Below are 20,058 nucleotides of genomic sequence, written 5' to 3'. Positions count from 1 at the left end.
TGAGGATGGGTAGAAAAGAATTTTATTGAGCGAAAGAACAGCTCTCAGTGGAGAGGAGATGCAGGGAGTGGTCCCCAACTCCCACAGCAGGGTGATTTCTCTCCCACTGTGGCTGAGACTGGGTCTTTTATGGGCTCAGAATAGGGGAGTACATGTTGATTGGTTTGCAAGTATGCAAAGGCATCACTCAAAGGTGGGCACAGCAGTGTAAAAACCAATTAGAAAAGGACAGGAATATGCAAAATAGGTGAAGGGTTGGGATCAATCGGATGAAAGCACACCAAATGGGAAGACGGGTTCTCAATTCAGTATGAGGATTTAGCCGAGACTGTCTTCAGCTTTAAGGTTGTGTTTCACCGGGTACCCACCCCTATCTGTCTGGGCATTTGACTGCCTCTGGCCACTATCATTACCTGACCAGGCTTTCACAATCCACCATCCCCAGTGAGGAAGGGCAGGGCTCCTGAAAATGAGCCAGCAATTCTCCTTCAGGTGGATGGAGATACAAGTCTTACCAGTACAGTCTCATGCACAATCACACATACAATGTCTTCACTTTGGTATCTAGCAATGGCTGACAAAGCCACAGCGCTGTGTGCATCCTCTGGTGTCTGATGAAGTATGACTCCTGGGTAAGGCTGTACCACATTCCCTGTACACATGAAGTTTCTATCCTGAGTGTGTCCTCTGATGTCTGATAAGGTTGGACTTCCGACTAAAGCCCTGCCCACACTTTCTGCAAATATAAGGCTTCTCTCCTGAATGTGTCCTCTGGTGTCTAATGAGGTGTGACTGCTGGTTAAAGCCTTGCCCACACTCCCTGCACACATGAGGCTTCCCCCCTGAGTGTGCCCTCTGGTGTTTAATGAGAGTTAACTTAGCACAAAAGCCTTGCCCACACTCCCTACACACAAAGGCACCTGAGTGTGCCCTCTTGTGCCTAAATAGGTTAGGCTTCTGCCGAAACCTTCTGCCACACTCTCTGCACATAAAAGGCTTTTCCCCTGAATGGCACCTCTGGTGTGAGACGAGGGTGGACTTATCATTAAAGCCTCGTCCACACTCCCTGCATACAAATGGCTTCTCCCCTGAGTGTGTCCTCTGGTGTGTGATGAGGGTTGATTTCCGGGTAAAGCCTCGCCCACACTCTGTACATACAAACGGCTTCTCCCCTGTGTGTGACCTCTGGTGTTTGTTAAGGTTTGACTTCAGGCTAAAGCATTGCCCACACTCCAGGCAGGCATAAGGTTTAACCCCTGAGTGTGTCCTCTGGTGTGTTTTGAGGTTTGATTTCCAGCTAAAGTGACGCCCACATTCTGTGCATACATAAGGCTTCTCTCCTGTGTGTGTCCTTAAGTGTCTGATGAGGTGTGACTTCTGGCTAAAGCCTTGCTCACACTCCCTGCAAATGTAAGGCTTCTCTCCTGAATGCGTCCTCTTGTGTCTGACCAGGTGTGAATGCTGGCGAAAGCCACGCCCACATTCCCTGCAAACATAAGGCTTTTCCCCAGTGTGCGCCCTCTGGTGGGTGATGAGGTTTGACTTCAGGCTAAAGCTCTGCCCACATTCTTTGCACACATAAGGCTTGAGCCCTGAGTGTGTCCGCTGATGTGTAAAGAGGTTCGACTTCCAAGTAAAGCCTCGTCCACAATCCTTGCACACATAAGGTTTCTCCCCTGAGTGTGTCCTCTGATGTGTGATCAGGTTTGACTTCCAGGTAAAGCCTCGCCCACATTCCCTGCACACATAAGGCTTTCCCCTAGAGTGCGTCCTTGGGTTTTTGATGAGGATTGACATACTGCCAAAGCTGTCTCCCCACTCAGTGTACATGTAAGCTGTCTCCCCAGTTTGTGTCTTCTGGAGGCTAAGGAGGTTTGACTCCTTGATAAAGCCTGGCCCAAACTCTTCATATTTGATTTCTTCAAATCCTGAGATTTCTAAACCATGCAATACTTTGTCTGTTTCCTCAAGGTCTGCCTTCCTTTCAGGGCTGGGTCCTATATCCAACACTGTGTTGTCTTTCTCGGACCGTGCTGGCTGTTCTTCACGTGGGCTGGAGAGTGCCTTTGAAGTGCCACTTTCGCTTACTCTCCCAAACAGGAGTCTGGAGTCTTCTCCCTCTTGAATCCATTCCGTTTTGCCACTCAAGCAGAATGGATCTTGCTGTTGTTTCTGATCTTCCGGATAATGTTTACCCAGCTGGAGAGGATTTCCTGCCCATAAACTTGAAAACAGCTGAGAGAGATGACTCAGCCACACATGTTGGCTGAGAGCTTGCTGATTGGAGAGTATCAGAGGGCAGGAGGGGCAAAGTCGAATTTCTGGCTTTGATTCTGCTGAAGAAAGAACATTTTCAGAAGGGTCATAGGCAGGGCTGTGTAGGCAATTTTGCCTTGCCCATTGGTCATTCATAATATATTTACATCACAAGCTATCTCCCAGCTAGACAAACTTCCCAGGATCTATTTTTCATTTCACATCATGCATTACACTTTCTTTTTTTTATTTTTTAAACAGAGTCGTTCCTTTACCCAAGCCAGAGTGCAGTGGTGTGATCTCAGCTCATTGCAACCTCCGCCTCCTGAGTTCAAGCGATTCTCCTGCCTTAGCCTCCTGAGTAGCTGGGATTACAGGTGCCCGAGACCATGCCCAGCTAATTTTTGTATTTTTAGTAGAGACAGAGTTTCCCCATGTTTGCCAGGCTGGTCTTGAACTCCTAACCTCAGGTCAGCCTGAGGCTCCCAAAGTGCTGGGATTATAAGCGTAAGCTACTGTGCCCAGCCCTATGCATTACATTTTCTTTTTTCTTTCTTTCTTTTTTTTTTAAGATAGAGTCTCACTCTGTCGCCCAGGCTGGAGTGCAGTGGCGCGATCTCGGCTCACGGCAAGCTCCGCCTCCCGGGTTCATGCCATTCTCCTGCCTCAGCCTCCCAAGGAGCTTGGACTATAGGTGCCCACCACGACACCCGGCTAATTTTTTAATTTTTTTTATTTTTAGTAGAGACGGGGTTTCACCATGTTAGCCAGGATGGTCTCAATCTCCTGACCTCATGATCCACCCGCCTTGGCCTCCCAGAGTGCTGGGATTACAGGCGTGAGCCATCATGCCCAGCTTACATTACATTTTCTATTGCAGGAATTGGTAAACTCACCTGACAGGGCAAATCCAACCTGAATCCTGTTTCTGTATGGCCTGCCAGCTAAAAATGGTTTTTACCTTTTTAAGGGGTTGAATTCAAAAGACAGAGACAGAGAAAAGAGAGAGAGGAAGGAAGGAAGAAGAAGGAGGAGAAGGAAAAGGAGGAGAATAAGAAAGAAGTGACAAATATTGCACGTGTTCTCAAAAACTTAAAATATGACGCCTGTAGTCCCAGCACTTTGGGAAGCCGAGGCAGGCAGATCATGAGGTCAAGAGATCAAGACCATCCTGACCAATATGGTAAAACCCTGTCTCTACTAAAAATACAAAAATTAGCTGGCCATGGTGGCATGCACCTGTAGTCTCAGCTACTTGGGAGGCTGAGGCAGAAGAATAGCTTGAACCCAGGAGGCGGACATTGCAGTGAGCCGAAATTGCACCACTGCACTCCAGCCTGGCAACAGAGCAAGACTCTGTCTCAAAAAAAAAAAAAAAAAAAAAAAAGGACGGGACAAACAAAATGAGGAGGAGAAAACAAATGAAAGCCATCTTAATTGGAAAGGAAGACGTAAAAAAAAAAATCTTTTGTTCACAGATTATATAATTTTGAATGTATAAAATTTCAAAAAAGCAACTAGAAGTCATAATTGTACTTAGGTCATATAAGATAAATATATAAAAAACAATTATATTTCTATATACTAGCAATGACTATTCTAAAAATGAAACTGAGAAAACAATACTATTCACAATACCATAAAAATAAAATGCTAAGGAATAAATTTGATAAAGCAGCACAAAGTTTGTAAACTGAAAATTAAGGCTGGGTACAGTGGCTCGTGCCTGTAATCCCAACACTTAGGGAGGCTGAGGCAGGAGGATTCTTGAGACCAGAAGTTTGAGGCTGGCTTGGGCAACACAGTGGGATGAAAGAAAGAGAAGAGAACGAGAAAGAAAAAAGGAAAGGAAAGGAAAGGAGGAAAAGAAGAAAGATTTTAAAAAAGAAAATTAACATTGTTGAGTGAAATTAAAGCTCCAAATAAATAGGGAGACAGTCATAGACTGGAAGGTTCACTATTATTAAGATGGTGATTCTCCCCAAAATTTATCTGCAGATTCAACATAATCATCATATCAGAACCACAGCAGGCTTTTGGTTTTTTTCCCTTTTGGAAATTGACAATCTGATCCTAAAACTTACATTGAAATTCAAAGGACATAAAATAGACAAAACAACTTTTGAAAAAGAAAATAAAATTGGGGAGTGTACACTTCTAACTTCAAGACTTAATATAAAGCTATAGTAATGAAGATAGTGTGCTACTGTCATAGGAGGAAGATGGAGATCATGGAACAAAATTGGGAGACTAGAAATGAACACTTAGATTCACAGTCAGCTGATTTTTGATAAAGGTGCCAAGGTAATTCAATGGAGGAAAGGATACTCTTTTTTTGTTTTGTTTTGTTTTGTTTTGTTTTTTTGAGACGGAGTCTCGCTCTGTCGCCCAGGCTGGAGTGCAGTGGCCCAATCTCAGCTCACTGCAAGCTCCGCCTCCTGGGTTTACGCCATTCTCCTGCCTCAGCCTCCGGAGCAGCTGGGACTACAGGCGCCCGCCACCTCGCCCGGCTAGTTTTTTGTATTTTTTTTAGTAGAGATGGGGTTTCACCATGTTAGCCAGGATGGTCTCGATCTCCTGACCTCGTGATCCGCCCATCTCGGCCTCCCAAAGTGCTGGGATTACAGGCTTGAGCCACCGCGCCTGGCCAAGGATACTCTTTATATGAGATTGTGAGGACAACTGAATATTCACATGCAAGAAAATGAATTTAGACTTTCACCTCAATTGATACACAAAAATTAACTAAAATGGATTGTAGCCCTAAATGTAAGAGCTAAAACTATAAAACTTCTAGAAGAAACCAATGAAGAAAATCTTCATAACCCTGAGTTAAGAATAAAGTTCTTAGTTACAATACCAAAAGCACAACCTATTTTAAAAATTGGTAAGTTAAGCTTCATCAGCATTTAAAACTTTTGTACCTGAAATGAAAATGAGAAAATGAAAAGATAAGCCACAGACAGGGAGAAATACCTGAAAATCCTACATTGGTATAGGACTTGTGTCTAGAATATACTAAAAATTCTTACAATTCAATAAGAACACAATCTAATTTTAAAATGAAGAAAAGAATTGAATAGGCATTTTACTAAAAAAAATAAGTAAATGGTTAATAAACAATGAAAAGGGCCAGGCATGGTGGCTCACACCTATAATCCCAGCACTTTGGAAGGCCAAGATGGGTAGATCACCTGAGGTCAGGAGTTCTCGACCAGCCTGGCCAGCATGGTGAAACCTTGTCTCTACTAAAAATACAAAAGACAAAAATTAGGCCTAAAAAAAAAAAACAAAAATGAAAAGATCAACATCATCAGCTATTTGGGAAATGCATTAAATGCACAATGAAATACCACGACACACCGCTAGCACGTCTATAATCAAAATCAGTGACAATACCAAGTGCTGACAAGAATGTGGAGAAACTAAAACCCTTATATATTGGTAATAGAAATGTAAAATGGTACAGGCACTTTGGAAAACATTTTTCCAATTTTTTTTTTTTCTGAGATGGAGTCTCACTCTGTCACCCAGGCTGGAATGCAGTGGCACGATCTTAGCTCACTGCAACCTCCGCCTCTCAGGTTCAGGCGATTCTCCTGCCTCAGCCTCCCAAGTAGCTAGGATTACAGGCACCTGCCAACACGCTCAGGTAATTTTTGTATTTTTAGTAGAGATGGGGTTTCACCATGTTGGTCAGGCTGGTCTCAAACCCCTGACCTCAGGTGATCTACCTGCCTCAGCCTCCCAAAGTGCTGGGATTACAGGCATGAGCCACCGCACCCAGCCCCAATTTTTAAAAAGGTTAAACATAAACATACCATACAACCCAGCAATTATACTCCCAATTATCTACCCAAGAGAAATGAAAACATATGTGCACACTAAGACTGGTATATGAGTGTTCATAGCAACACTATTCACAATAGCCAAAAAGTGGACACATTCACATGTCCATCAATGGGTAAACAGAAAAACAAAATGTGGTATATCCATACAAAGGAATACTATATAGCAATAAAAAATGCATTACTGATACATGCTGCAACTTGAATGAACATCAAAAACATTATGCTAAACAAAAGAATCCAAGTATAAAAGACTATATATTTCGGCCTGGCACAGTGGCTCACACCTGTAATCCCAGCACGCTGGGAGGCCGAGGCGGGTGGATCACAAGGTCAGGAGATTGAGACCATCCTGGCCAACATGGTGAAACCCTGCCTCTACTAAAACACAAAAAATTAGCCAGGTGTGGTGGTGTGCACCTGTAGTCCCAGCTACTCAGGAGGCTGGGCCAGGGGAATCACTTGAACCCGGGAGGTGGAGGTTGCGCCACTGTACTCCAGCCTGGCATGGGTGGTGTACACCTGTAGTCCCAGCTGCTGGAGACGCTGAGGCAGGAGAATGGCATGAACCTGGGAGATGGAGCTTGCAGCGAGCAGAGATCGCACCACTGCACTCTAGCCTGGGAGATAGTGTGAGACTCTGTCTCAAAAAACAATAATAATAATAATAAAAAGTGAGAACTGGCTGGGTGCAGTGGCTCATGCCTGTAATCCCAGCGCTTTGGGAGGCCAAGGCAGGTGGATCACCTGAGGTCAGGAGTTCAAGACAAGTCTGGTCAAGATGGTGAAACCCTGTCTCTACTAAAAATACAAAACTTAGCTGGGTGTGGTGGCACACACCTGTAGTCCCAGCTTCTCGGGAGGCTGAGGTAGAGAACTGCTTGAACCCAGGAGGTAGAGGTTGCTGTGAGCCGAGATAGCACCACTGCACTCCAGCCTAGGCAACAGAGTGAGACTCCATCTCCAAAAAAAAAAAAAGTGACAACTGAGGAATTGTATTCTAAAATGTCAGTGTTCAATAAATGTGATTCATCACATAAACAGAATTAAAAACCATATGATCATCTTAACAGATATAAGAAAAGCATCTGATAAAATCCAATATCCCTTCATGATAAAAATCTTCAACAAACTAGGTATCAAAGGAACATACCTCAAAGTAAAAGGAGTTATCTGTGACAAACCTACAGCCAACTTCGTACCAAATGGGCAAAAGCTGAAACCATTCCCCTTAAGAATTGGAACAAGACAAGGATGTCTGCTGTCACCACTCGTATTCAACTTAGTACTGGAAGTCCTAGAGAGAGCAATCATGCAAGAGAGAGAAAAGGCATCCAAATAGGAAAAGAGGGAGTCAGATTATCTCTGTTCTCCAAGAATCCGATACCTAGAAAATCCTATACCTAGAAAATAATTCTACACCTAGAAAACTCTAAAGATCCCTCCAAAAGACTCCTAAACCGGATTTTAAAAAAATTCAGTAAAGTTCCAGGATACCAAATCAACGTATAAAGATCAACAGCATTTCTATACACCAGTAACAATCAAGCTTAGAGCCAAATAAAGAACAAGATCCCATTTACAATAACCACATGAATGCAAACACACACAAAATACCTAAGAATACATCAAACCAAGGAGGTGAAAGGTCTCTGCAAGGAGAACTACAAAACACTGATGAAAGAAATCACAGATGACACAAAGGGAAAAACATTCCACGCTCACAGATTGTAAGAATCAATATAGTTAAAATGATCATACTGCCCAAAGCAATCTAAGATTCAATGCAATTCCTATCAAATTGCCAACATCATTTGTCATTCTAACATTCTAATTCTAATAGAATTAGAAAAAAACAATTCTAAAATTAATATGGGACCAACAAACCTAACTAGCCAAAGCAATCCTAAGCAAAAAGAACAAAGCTGGAAATATCATATTACCTGACTTCAAACTATACTAAAAGGCTATATTAACTGAAACAGCATGGCGTAAGTACAAAAACAGATATATAGATCTATGGAACAGAATACAGAACCCAGAAGTAAAACCACACACCTACTACCAACTGATCTATAAGAAAGTTGACAGAAATAAACAATGGGGAAAGGGCACCCTATTCAATAAATGGTGCTGGAAAAACAGGCCAACCACATGCAAGAGAATGAAACTGGACCCTTCCCTCTCATATACACAAATCAACTCAAGATGGATGAAAGACTTAAATGTAAGACCTCAAACTATAAAATTCCTAAAGGAAAACCTAGGAAAAACTTCTCTGGACATTGACCGAGGCAAAGAACTTATGACTAAGTCCTCAGAAGTGATTGCAGCAAAAACCAAAAATTGACAAATATGATTTAATTAAGCAAAAGAGCTTCTTTCTGCACTGCAAAAGAAACAATCAACAGAGTAAAAAGACAACCTACAGAATGGGAGAAAACATTTGCGAACTACGCACCTTATAAAGGACTAATATCCAGAATCGTAAGGAACTTAAGCAAATCAACAACAAAAACCCAAATAACCCCATTAAAAAGTGAGCAAAAGGCCGGGCGCGGTGGCTCAAGCCTGTAATCCCAGCACTTTGGGAGGCCGAGGCGGGCGGATCACAAGGTCAGGAGATCGAGACCACAGTGAAACCCCGTCTCTACTAAAAATACAAAAAATTAGCCGGGCGCGGTGGCGGGCGCCTGTAGTCCCAGCTACTCAGGAGGCTGAGGCAGGAGAATGGCGGGAACCCGGGAGGCGGAGCTTGCAGTGAGCCGAGATCACACCACTGCACTCCAGCCTGGGCAACAGCGTGAGACTCCGTCTCAAAAAAAAAAAAAAAAAGTGAGCAAAGGACATGAACAGGTAACTTTTCAAAAGAAGGTATACAAACAGCCAGCAAACATTAAAAAATGCTCAAAATCACTAATCATCAGAGAAATACAAATTAAAATCACAAAGAGATCTTGCTACCAGTGAATGATGGGAAAAGAAAACCCACAATGAGAAAGGCCATCTCACACCAGTCAGAATGGCTACTATTAAAAAGTAAAAAAAAAAAAAAAAAGATATTGGAGAGGATGCAAAGAACATGGAATTCTTATATATTGTTGGTGGTCATGTAAATTAGTTAAACCTCTATGGCAAACAGTATGGAAATTTCTCAAAGAAATACAAATAGAACTACCATTCAACCCAGCAATCCCAAGAATGGGAAAATAAATTGTTCTACCAAAAGACACCCACACTCGTATGTTTATCGCAGCACTATTCACAATAGTAGAGTCATGGAATCAACCTATGTGTCTATCAATAGTGGGTTGGATAAATAAAATGTGGTATACACACACACCATGAAATACTATGCAGCCATAAAAAAAGAATGAAATAATGTCCTCTGCAGCAACATGGATGCAGCTAGAGGCCATCATCCTAAGTCAATCAATGCAGAAACAGACAATCAAATAACCTATGTTCTCACTTACAGGTGGGAGCTAAACAATGGGTACACATGGACATAAAGATGGAAATAGTAGACACTGGGGACTCCAAAACAGGGCAAAAAGGATGGAGGTAAGGGCTGAAAAACTACCTATCAGGTACTATGTAAACTATTTGGGTGATAGATTCAATAGAAGCCCAAAACTCAGCATTACATAATATACCCATGTAACAAACCTGCACATGTACCCTCTGAATCTGAAATTAAATAAATAAATAAATAAAATGTCAATGTCATAAAAGACAGAGAAAGATTATTGAAATAATAATTTCCTTCCCTTAATAATAACTAAGGGAAGGTAAACAGACATGACATGAAAATGAACTAACTAACCTTAGACTGCATTATGTTCTGGAAAATAAAAAAACATATTATTCTATAGTGTTGACAAAATTATAATACAAATGGTAGGTAATAGGCAAAATTACTGTATCAAAGTTAAGTTTACTGAGGTTGATAACCACACTGGTTATATGAGAGAATATCAATATTCTTAGAAAACTCACAGAAAAAGTTTTAACAAACACTTACAGGCCAGGTGCAGTGGCTCACACCTGTAATCCCAGCACTTCGGGAGACCGAGGCGGGCAGATCACGAGGTCAGGTGTTCAAGACCAGCCTGACTAACATGGTGAAACCCCATCTCTACTAAAAACACAAAAATTAGCCGGGCATGGTGGCGTGCACCTGTAATCTCAGCTACTTGGGAGGCTGAGGCAGGAGAATTGCTTGAACCGAGGAGGTGGAGGTTGCAGTGAGCCGAGATCGTGCTACTGCACTCCAGCGTGGGTGACAAAGTGAGACTCTGTCTCAAACAAAAACAAAAACAAAGACAAAAACAAAACAAATACATATGAACATACATATACATATACACATACATACATATGTACTGAGAAAGGGGAAGGATGGAGAAAGGGCATGCATGCAAAAGAGCACATGAATAAATGATAAAGCAAACTAAGTAAAATAGTAGGTCATTTTATGATGCCGTTTACATAATAACATATATGCCACATGTCTTAATCTGTTTTGTATTGCTATAACAGAATACCTGAGACTGGGTAATTTACAAAAAAGTTTATTTGGCTCACAATTCTGGAGGCTGGATGGTAGCCCATTTGGTGACGGTCTCGTGCTGCTTCAAATCACAGCAGAAAGAGGAAGGGAAAGCAAGCACATGCAAAGAGGCCAAACATCAGAAGAAGCCTTGTTTTATAACAACTTGATCTCACGAGAGCCAACCGAGTCCAAAAGAACTAACCCAGTCTGCATAAGCCATTCGAGAAGGCGGAGATGCCACAACCAAATACCTCTTAAAGGCCCCACCACCTTTCAATACTGTTAAATTGGCAATTAAATTTCACCATGAGTTTTGGTGGGGACAAACCACATCCAACTCACTGCACCATATATATTTATTCTACTATTTTTATTTTTGCAAATATTCTGTAATTTTGAAGCAATTTCCAAAAATCAATTCAAAAATAAGTATGAGGAAGCCCACTAACGAAAATGCCAGCAGACTGAAGTGGTCACAAGAACCTTCCAGAAGAAAACAATAAGACTGGATAAAATATAACAAATAACTATTCAAAGGCACTGGAAAATATACACAACTAGCCAGAAGATGGGGAAGAGATTATGCTTAAAAAAAATCGCAACAGAAAGGGGTAATAATTTTGTTTGTGGCTTTCTTGCCTGAGAGCACTCCTAATACCTACAGAAACAAGAGGAGGGGAGGGGAGGGGAGAACAGGGGAGGTAAGGGGAGAAGAGGGGAGAGAAAGGAAGGGGTGGGGGAAAGAAAAAAACAATAACTGAAATTTTAAAATTCATTAGACAGGTTTAGTAGCAAATGTCCGGAGCTGCACGCCCCGGCCATAGCGAATAATAATTAAGGATTAAATGCCTGAGCTATATTCATTTCCACCCCACACCTTCTCCCTAGATTTACCTTCTTCCCTGTATTAATACCGCCATTAAAAGATGGCGCTCTTTCTGCTTCTTCTTCATTCATTTTTCCCGCGCCCGCGAAAAGACTACCTGACAGCGCAGGCGCAACATGACGTCCGACCGGAGAAACCGAAACCTATCTGGCCACACCTTCCGCAATGAGGTCATTTCCGCCTTAGCCCAACCCCTTCCCCTCCAAATGTATATAAGGCATTGCATTACCGCCATTAAACGAGACTTGATCAGAGCACTGTCTTGTCTCCATTTCTCGTGTCTCTTGTTCCCCAAATTCCCACCCCCTCCTCCAGGGCCTACACTGACTATCCCGCAGGCCGGGATACGTGGCGCCCAACGTGGGGCCTGGAAACGAGGGACTCCGTGAGGAAGAGGACGCCAAAGGACGGTCGACCGCTAACGAAGACAAAAGGAGTCAAACTCTTCCGATCACCGCGGGAACCTGCCGCGTCAGAATCGAAGGTAAGTGACGCGTCCGAAATGGGACAAGAATTAAGCCAACATCAAATATATGTAGGACAATTAAAAGAGGCTTTAAAGATACGAGGAGTAAAGGTTAAAGGTAATGATTTGTTTAAATTTTTTGATTTTGTAAAAGACACTTGCCCTTGGTTCCCACAGGAAGGAACTATTGATATTAAAAGATGGCGTAGAGTAGGGGATTGTTTTCAGGACTATTATAATACTTTTGGGCCAGAAAAAATTCCTGTAACCGCCTTCTCTTATTGGAACCTCATTAGAGATTTAATAGATAAGAAGGAGGCCAATCCGCAAGTCATGGCTGCGGTTGCTCAGACAGAGCATATTTTAAAGGTTAGCTCCCGCTCTAACCTCACAAAGCCTCCGCAAGATACGGAGGAAGATCTCATTTCCCTCGAAAGTGATCATGAGGAAATCAAGTCTCCTTCTGTAACAGATAAAGAAATATCACACAAAAACAAACAAAAAAAATACCCAATTTTACAGATGCTTCAAAAGGAGGAGGAAATTAATAAGCCTAATCAATCGGATATAAATTGGGATGATTTAGAGGAAGAAGCGGCTAAATATCACAACCCTGATTTGCCTCCCTGCTCTTCATACCCACCCCTATATAATAAGACACATAATGAGGCTTCTGCGCCCATTGTTATGGCAGCAATAGATCCCAAAGAAGAATTAAAGCAAAAAATTGCTCAACTAGAAAAACAGATTAAACTTGAAGAGTTACATCAATCATTGATAATTAGGCTCCAAAAGCTAAAAACAGGAAATGAAAAAATACCGAATTCAGACGCTATGGAGGGTTCCTTACGCCCACTTCAGCGGCCTGGACAACATGTTCCAAGAGGGGGGTTAGTTGCTAGCCGACATAGAGAAGACTCCTCCCCCAAAGACGTTTTTCCGGTCACTGAAACCATAGATGAACAGGGACAGGCTTGGAGGCATCATACTGGATTTGATTTTACTATTATAAAAGAGTTAAAGACTGCTGCCTCTCAGTATGGGGCTACTGCTCCATATACTCTTGCTATAGTGGAATCTGTAGCTGAGAATTGGCTCACTCCTACAGACTGGAATACCTTAGTCAGGGCAGTTCTTTCTGGAGGAGACCACTTAATTTGGAAGTCAGAGTTCTTTGAAAATTGTAGAGATACAGCTAAAAGAAATCAACAGGCAGGAAATGGTTGGGATTTTGATATGTTAACTGGTTCAGGTAATTATGCAGACACTCAGGCCCAAATGCAATATGACCCTGGACTGTTCTCACAAATCCAGGCTGCTGCTACAAAGGCCTGGAGAAAACTTCCCGTTAAAGGAGATCCAGGGGCCTCGCTCACAGCGGTTAAACAAGGACCCGATGACCCATTTTCAGACTCTGTGCATAGACTTATGACCACGGCAGGTAGAATCTTTGGAAATGCAGAAACGGGTGTAGATTATGTTAAACAGTTAGCTTATGAAAATGCTAACCCCGCCTGCCAAGCGGCAATCAGACCTTATCGAAAGAAAACAGATTTAACAGGATACATTGGCCTTTGTTCAGATATTGGGCCCTCATATCAACAAGGCCTAGCAATGGCCGCCGCTTTTAGCGGCCAAACAGTAAGAGATTTCCTCATTAACAAAGGTAAAGATAAAGGGGGATGTTTTAGATGCGGTAAAAGGGGACACTTTGCAAAAGATTGCTGTGAAAACCAAAATAAGAGTCCAGAAGCAAAAATCCCAGGCCTTTGCCCAAGGTGTAAAAGAGGAAGGCACTGGGCAAACGAATGTAAATCTAAAACTGACAGTCAAGGAAATCCTTTACCCCCCAGGCAGGGAAACGGGATGAGGGGCCAGCCTCAGGCCCCGAAACAAGCATATGGGGCAGTCAGCTATGTTCCAGCCAGCAACAGCAATCCATTTCAAAACTTAGTAGAGCAACCCCAGGAAGTGCAGGATTGGACCTCAGTTCCACCTCCCACACAATACTAACACCTGAAATGGGAACGCAAACCTTAAATACCGGAATATATGGACCCTTACCACCTAACACTTTTGGGCTACTTTTAGGAAGAAGTAGTGTCACCATGAGAGGCCTACAAGTCCTCCCTGGAGTTATCGATAATGATTATGAAGGAGAAATTAAAATTATGGCCAGAGCTATTGATAGTATTATTACTGTCCCTCAAGGAGTTAGAATAGCTCAGTTACTCCTGCTACCTTTGGTTAAAACAGATAATAATATCCAATACTCTAATAGAAATATAAAAGGTTTCGGATCATCAGATATATATTGGGTGCAACCAATTACAAATCAAAAACCCTCTCTAACCTTATGGGTAGACGGGAAGGCATTCACTGGACTAATAGACACAGGGGCTGATGTAACTATCATTAAACAGGAAGATTGGCCCTCTCATTGGTCTACCACAGAAACTTTAACTCACTTGAGAGGAATTGGACAAAGCAGTAATCCTAAACAAAGTTCTAAATACCTAACATGGACAGATAAAGAAAACAATTCAGGCCTCATTAAGCCATTTGTCATCCCTCACCTACCTGTTAACCTTTGGGGGCGAGACCTACTCTCTCAAATGAAAATTATAATGTGTAGTCCAAATGATATAGTTACTGCACAAATGTTAACTCAAGGATACACCCCTGGTAAAGGTCTTGGAAAAGGAGAGAACGGTATCCCACAGCCTATACTGGTTTCAGGACAACTTGATAAAAAGGGGTTTGGAAATTTTTAGCTCAGGCCACTGACATACCTGCACCCCAAAGGTGCGCTGACCCCATTACTTGGAAGTCAGATGAGCCCGTTTGGGTTGATCAGTGGCCTTTACTCAATGATAAACTAAGTGCTGCCCAACAGTTAGTGCAGGAACAACTAGCAGCAGGACATATTGAGGAAAGTAATTCCCCTTGGAATACACCTATTTTTGTTATTAAAAAGAAGTCTGGTAAATGGAGACTCTTACAAGATTTAAGAGCAGTAAATATCACTATGATCCTTATGGGTGCCTTACAACCAGGATTGCCTTCACCGGTTGCGATTCCCCAAAAATATTTTAAAATCGTTATTGACCTTAAAGATTGCTTTTTTACAATTCCCCTTCACCCTGCTGACCGAAAAGATTTGCCTTTAGTCTTCCATCTACAAATTTTAAACAACCAATGAAGCGCTATCAATGGAAAGTCTTACCTCAGGGTATGGCCAATAGTCCTACCTTGTGTCAAAAATATGTCGCTGCCGCTATAGAGCCAGTCAGAAAAACATGGGCACAAATGTATATTATACATTATATGGATGATATTTTAATAGCAGGAGAAGTTGGCGAACAAGTCTTACAGTGCTTCGCCCAACTCAAACAAGAGTTAACAGCAGCCGGACTACAGATAGCCCCAGAAAAGGTACAATTACAAGATCCATACACTTATCTTGGTTTCCAGATTAATGGACCCAAAATCATTAATCAAAAGGCCGTTATACGTCGTGATCATTTAAAAACTTTAAATGATTTCCAAAAATTACTGGGAGACATAAATTGGCTTCGACCGTACTTAAAGCTCACCACAGGAGAGTTAAAACCTCTTTTCGATATATTAAAAGGAGACTCTAATCCAAAATCCCCCAGGTCCATTACTAAAGAAGCATTAATGACACTCCAACAGGTAGAACATGCCATTGCAACACAATTTGTTACCGGTATTGATTATTCTCAGCCATTAATATTCCTTATTTTTAACACAACAATAACCCCTACTGGCCTATTTTGGCAGAACAATCCCATTATGTGGGTACACCTGCCCTCCTCCCCTAAAAAGGTTTTGTTGCCTTATTATGATGCCGTAGCTGATCTAATTATCTTGGGAAGAGAAAACAGTAGGAAATACTTTGGAATAGAACCCCTCTACCATTATACAGCCCTACACTCAATCACGCATCCATTGGCTGTTACAAAATACGGAAGCCTGGCCAATTGCTTGCGCTTCTTATACTGGCGCGATTGACAACCACTACCCACCTAACAAACTTATTCAATTTTGTAAACTTCATGCGTTTGTATTTCCCCATATTACCAGTAAAGAACCTCTCAATGACGCATTACTAATTTTCACTGATGGATCTTCCACAGGACTTGCTGCTTACACTTACAATAATGTAGTCGTTAAATTCCAGACCACTTATACATCAGCTCAGCTGGTCGAATTGCAAGCTATAATTGCAGCACTATCAGCTTTTCCTTGTCAGCCACTTAACATTTATACAGACAGCACCTACCTGGCTCATTCAATACCCCTCTTAGAGACCGTGTCTCAAATTAAACATATTTCAGACACAGCTAACCTATTTTTACAATGTCAACAACTTATCCGAAAAAGGACTACTCCCTTTTTTCTTGGGCATATTAGAGCACATTCAGGATTACCGGGACCTCTAAACACAAGGTAACGCAACAGCTGACACGGCAACAAAAACCATAGCCACAGTCACTACAGACAATTTGCAACAAGCGCAAAAGGCACATGCCTTACATCATTTAAACGCCCAAACCTTAAGACTTATGTTTAAACATACCAGAGAACAAGCTCGACAAATAGTTAAACAATGCGCCAACTGCATAACATATTTACCTGTTCCCCATCTAGGAGTTAACCCCCGAGGACTCATCCCCAACGAAATTTGGCAAATGGACGTTACTCACCACTTAGAATTCGGTCAACTAAAATATATCCATGTATGCATAGACACCTATAGTGGATTCATCAGTGCAACTCTCCAAACAGGAGAGGCCACCAAACATGTCATAGCTCATTTATTACACTGCTTTTCTATTTTAAGAATACCCAAACAAATCAAAACAGATAATGGCCCCGGTTATATAGCCAAAACCTTCTTACAATTTTGTAATACCCTACAAATTAAACATACCACAGGCATTCCCTATAATCCCCAAGGACAAGGTATAGTAGAAAGAGCTCATCTGTCATTAAAAACTATTATCACAAAATTAAAAGGGGGGAGCTGGTACCCCGTGAAGGGTACCCCCAGAAACATACTCAATCATGCCCTGTTTATCCTTAATTTTTTAAATTTGGACAGTCATGGAAAATCGGCTGCCGACCGTTTCTGGCATCCTGAATCTCAAAAACAGTTTGCAATGGTAAAATGGAAAGATCCACTTGATAGTTCATGGCATGGCCCCGATCCAGTTTTAATTTGGGGAAGAGGTTCAGTATGCATCTTCTCACAAAAAAATGATGCAGCCAGATGGCTGCCTGAAAGATTGGTAAGACAAATAAATCATAACCATTGTCAGTCCAGGGAAGATAAATCTCCCTGAGAAGTTCTTTCCTTCTTGTTTTTCAGAAAATGAAGCCTAACATGAAATTCCTTTGGAGAATAATCGCTCTATATAACATAGTGACAGTCTATGCAGGTTTTGGTGACTCTCGTAAGGCAAAAGAATTATTACGAAAACAATACGGCCAGCCTTGCGACTGCAGAGGGGGACAAATATGTGAACCTCCGTCAGATAGAATCACCCAGGTGACCTGCACGGGCAAGACAGCTTACCTAATGCCAAACCAGTTATGGAAATGTAAGTCTACCCCAAGAGATACCTCACCTAGCGGGCCGCTCCTAGAATGCCCTTGTAGCTCTTTCCAATCTTCTGTACATAGTTCCTGTTATACCTCCTATCAACAATGCAAATCAGGCAATAGAACATATTATACGGCCACGTTACTAAAAACACAAACTGGAGGCATCAATGACGTACAAGTATTAGGATCCACTAATAAACTTGTACAATCTCCTTGTAACGGCCAAAAAGGAAAGCCTGTTTGTTGGAGCACTACCGCCCCCATTCACATTTCTGATGGAGGAGGCCCATTAGATATTGCAAGAATTAAAACCGTCCAGAAAAAATTAGAAGAAATTCATAAAGCTTCATATCCTGAACTTCAATATCACCCTTTAGCCCTGCCTGAGCTTAGAGATAATTTTAGGCTCGATGCCCAAACCTTTGATATCCTCAATGCTACTTACAATTTACTTCAAGTGTCCAATACAAGCCTGGCCCACGATTGTTGGCTTTGTCTTAAAATGGGCCCCCCTATTCCTCTAGCCATACCTAACCTTTCATTGCCCTATGTTAATTACTCAAATGAATCCTTAGTAAATAATTCCTGTCCTATTACCCCCCCCCCTTAGTTCAACCGATGACGTTTTCTAATTCCTCTTGCCTCTTTTCACCATCATATAATAACACTAAAGAAATTGATTTAGGCTATGTTGTGTTTGGCAACTGTACTTCCATAATCAATGCCACCAACCCTTTGTGTGCTATAAATGGCTCGGTTTTCGTTTGTGGAAACAACATGGCATATACGTATCTACCTACAAATTGGACAGGGCTTTGTGTTCTGGCCACTCTTCTCCCCGACATTGATATCATCCCTGGAGATGAACCTATCCCCATCCCCGCTATTGAACATTTTATTTATAGACCGAAACGAGCCATACAATTTATTCCCTTGTTGGCTGGACTAGGAATCACCACTGCTTTTACTACAGGAGCCACAGGCCTAGGAGTCTCACTAACCCAATATACTAAATTATCCAATCAATTAATCTCAGATGTACGGACCTTATCCAGTACTATACAAGATTTACAAGACCAAGTAGACTCGTTAGCTGAAGTAGTTCTCCAAAATAGAAGAGGTCTAGATTTGTTGGCGGCAGAACAGGGAGGGATATGTTTGGCTTTACAGGAAAAGTGCTGTTTTTACGCCAACAAATCCGGAATCGTCAGAGATAAGATAAAAACTTTGCAAGAAGAACTAGAAAAGCGCAGAAAAGGCCTGGCCGCCAATCCACTATGGACTGGACTCGATGGACTTCTCCCCTATCTCCTGCCATTTCTTGGTCCTTTACTCACTCTTCTACTCTTCCTCACTCTCGGGCCTATAATCCTTAATAAGCTTATGGCATTTGTCAGACAACAAATCGAGGCCTTCCAGGCCAAACCTATACAGGTTCATTATCATCGCCTTGAGATGACTGAAAATGGTGAGTCTTATTTACCTTAATAAGACCACCTCCCCTGTGTGCTGAACTGGACAGTCAATGACGGGTAAGAGGACACTATCTCCATCGGAGCCTAAGACAGGAGGGCCACCCTTGCTGCTGCCTTATCCCATGACGGGCCTAGAAGGTGGGGGTGAGTTGACCCAACCTAAGACAGGCGCAGTTCCCGAGGGGTTTTCTTGTCATAAAAATATAAAAAAGGGGGACCTGTCCGGAGCTGCACGCCCCGGCCATAGCGAATAATAATTAAGGATTAAACGCCTGAGCTATATTCATTTCCACCCCACACCTTCTCCCTAGATTTACCTTCTTCCCTGTATTAATACCGCCATTAAAAGATGGCGCTCTTCCTGCTTCTTCATTCATTTTTCCCACGCCCGCGAAAAGACTACCTGACAGCACAGGCGCAACATGACGTCCGACCGGAGAAACCGAAACCTATCTGGCCACACCTTCCGCAATGAGGTCATTTCCGCCTTAGCCCAACCCCTTCCCCTCCAAATGTATATAAGGCATTGCATTACCGCCATTAAACGAGACTTGATCAGAGCACTGTCTTGTCTCCATTTCTCGTGTCTCTTGTTCCCCAAATTCCCACCCCCTCCTCCAGGGCCTACACTGACTATCCCGCGGGCCGGGATAAGCAAACAGAAAAAGAAAACAGATTAGTGAATTTGAAAATAAATTAATTAGAAATTACCTATATCCAACTACCCCTCAAAAAAGAGAGGAAAAAGATTGAAGAAAAATGAACAGAAGCTTATGAGATACTATGAATCTTCAGAAACACATTTCCAGTGGTCCAATATACAGGTAAACTGGAGTCCTAGAATGAAAGGAAAGAGTAAAAGGGACAGGAAAAATATTGAAATAATAGCCAAGTATTTCTCACAGTGAGTAGAAAATATAACTTAGAGAGCCAAGAAGCTT

The 20,058-nt window shown here is 42.1% G+C and overlaps 2 protein-coding genes across 33 annotated transcripts in view; one reads left to right on the top strand and one right to left on the bottom strand.

Moving 5' to 3' along the window:
- Window positions 1-20,058, bottom strand: part of ZNF875 (zinc finger protein 875) — a 44,795-nt gene continuing 24,737 nt past the window's right edge. For 15 of the 32 annotated variants that reach the window (XM_074023305.1, XM_074023311.1, XM_074023321.1 and 12 more), the window contains one exon: window positions 1-2,333. In XM_074023305.1, the coding sequence (XP_073879406.1) occupies window positions 670-2,333 (1,664 nt within the window). In that variant the 3' untranslated portion in view covers window positions 1-669. Of the gene's footprint in view, window positions 2,337-19,828; window positions 19,955-20,058 lie in introns of all 32 variants that reach the window. The other 17 variants (XM_074023304.1, XM_074023308.1, XM_074023324.1 and 14 more) reach the window with 2 other exon arrangements.
- LOC141409234 (uncharacterized) lies at window positions 9,663-19,677 on the top strand. The gene is made up of 3 exons (XM_074026616.1): window positions 9,663-9,694; window positions 11,861-12,029; window positions 17,407-19,677. Exons 1-3 carry the CDS (start codon window positions 9,663-9,665, stop codon window positions 18,250-18,252), a joined length of 1,047 nt encoding a protein of 348 aa, XP_073882717.1. The 3' UTR covers window positions 18,253-19,677.

Source organism: Macaca fascicularis, chromosome 19 (genome assembly GCF_037993035.2).
Source record: "Macaca fascicularis isolate 582-1 chromosome 19, T2T-MFA8v1.1".
In the NCBI taxonomy this organism is placed as follows: domain Eukaryota; kingdom Metazoa; phylum Chordata; class Mammalia; order Primates; family Cercopithecidae; genus Macaca; species Macaca fascicularis.
The sequence above is the reverse complement of the archived record's forward strand: the minus strand, read 5'-3'. Positions and strand labels throughout refer to the sequence as shown.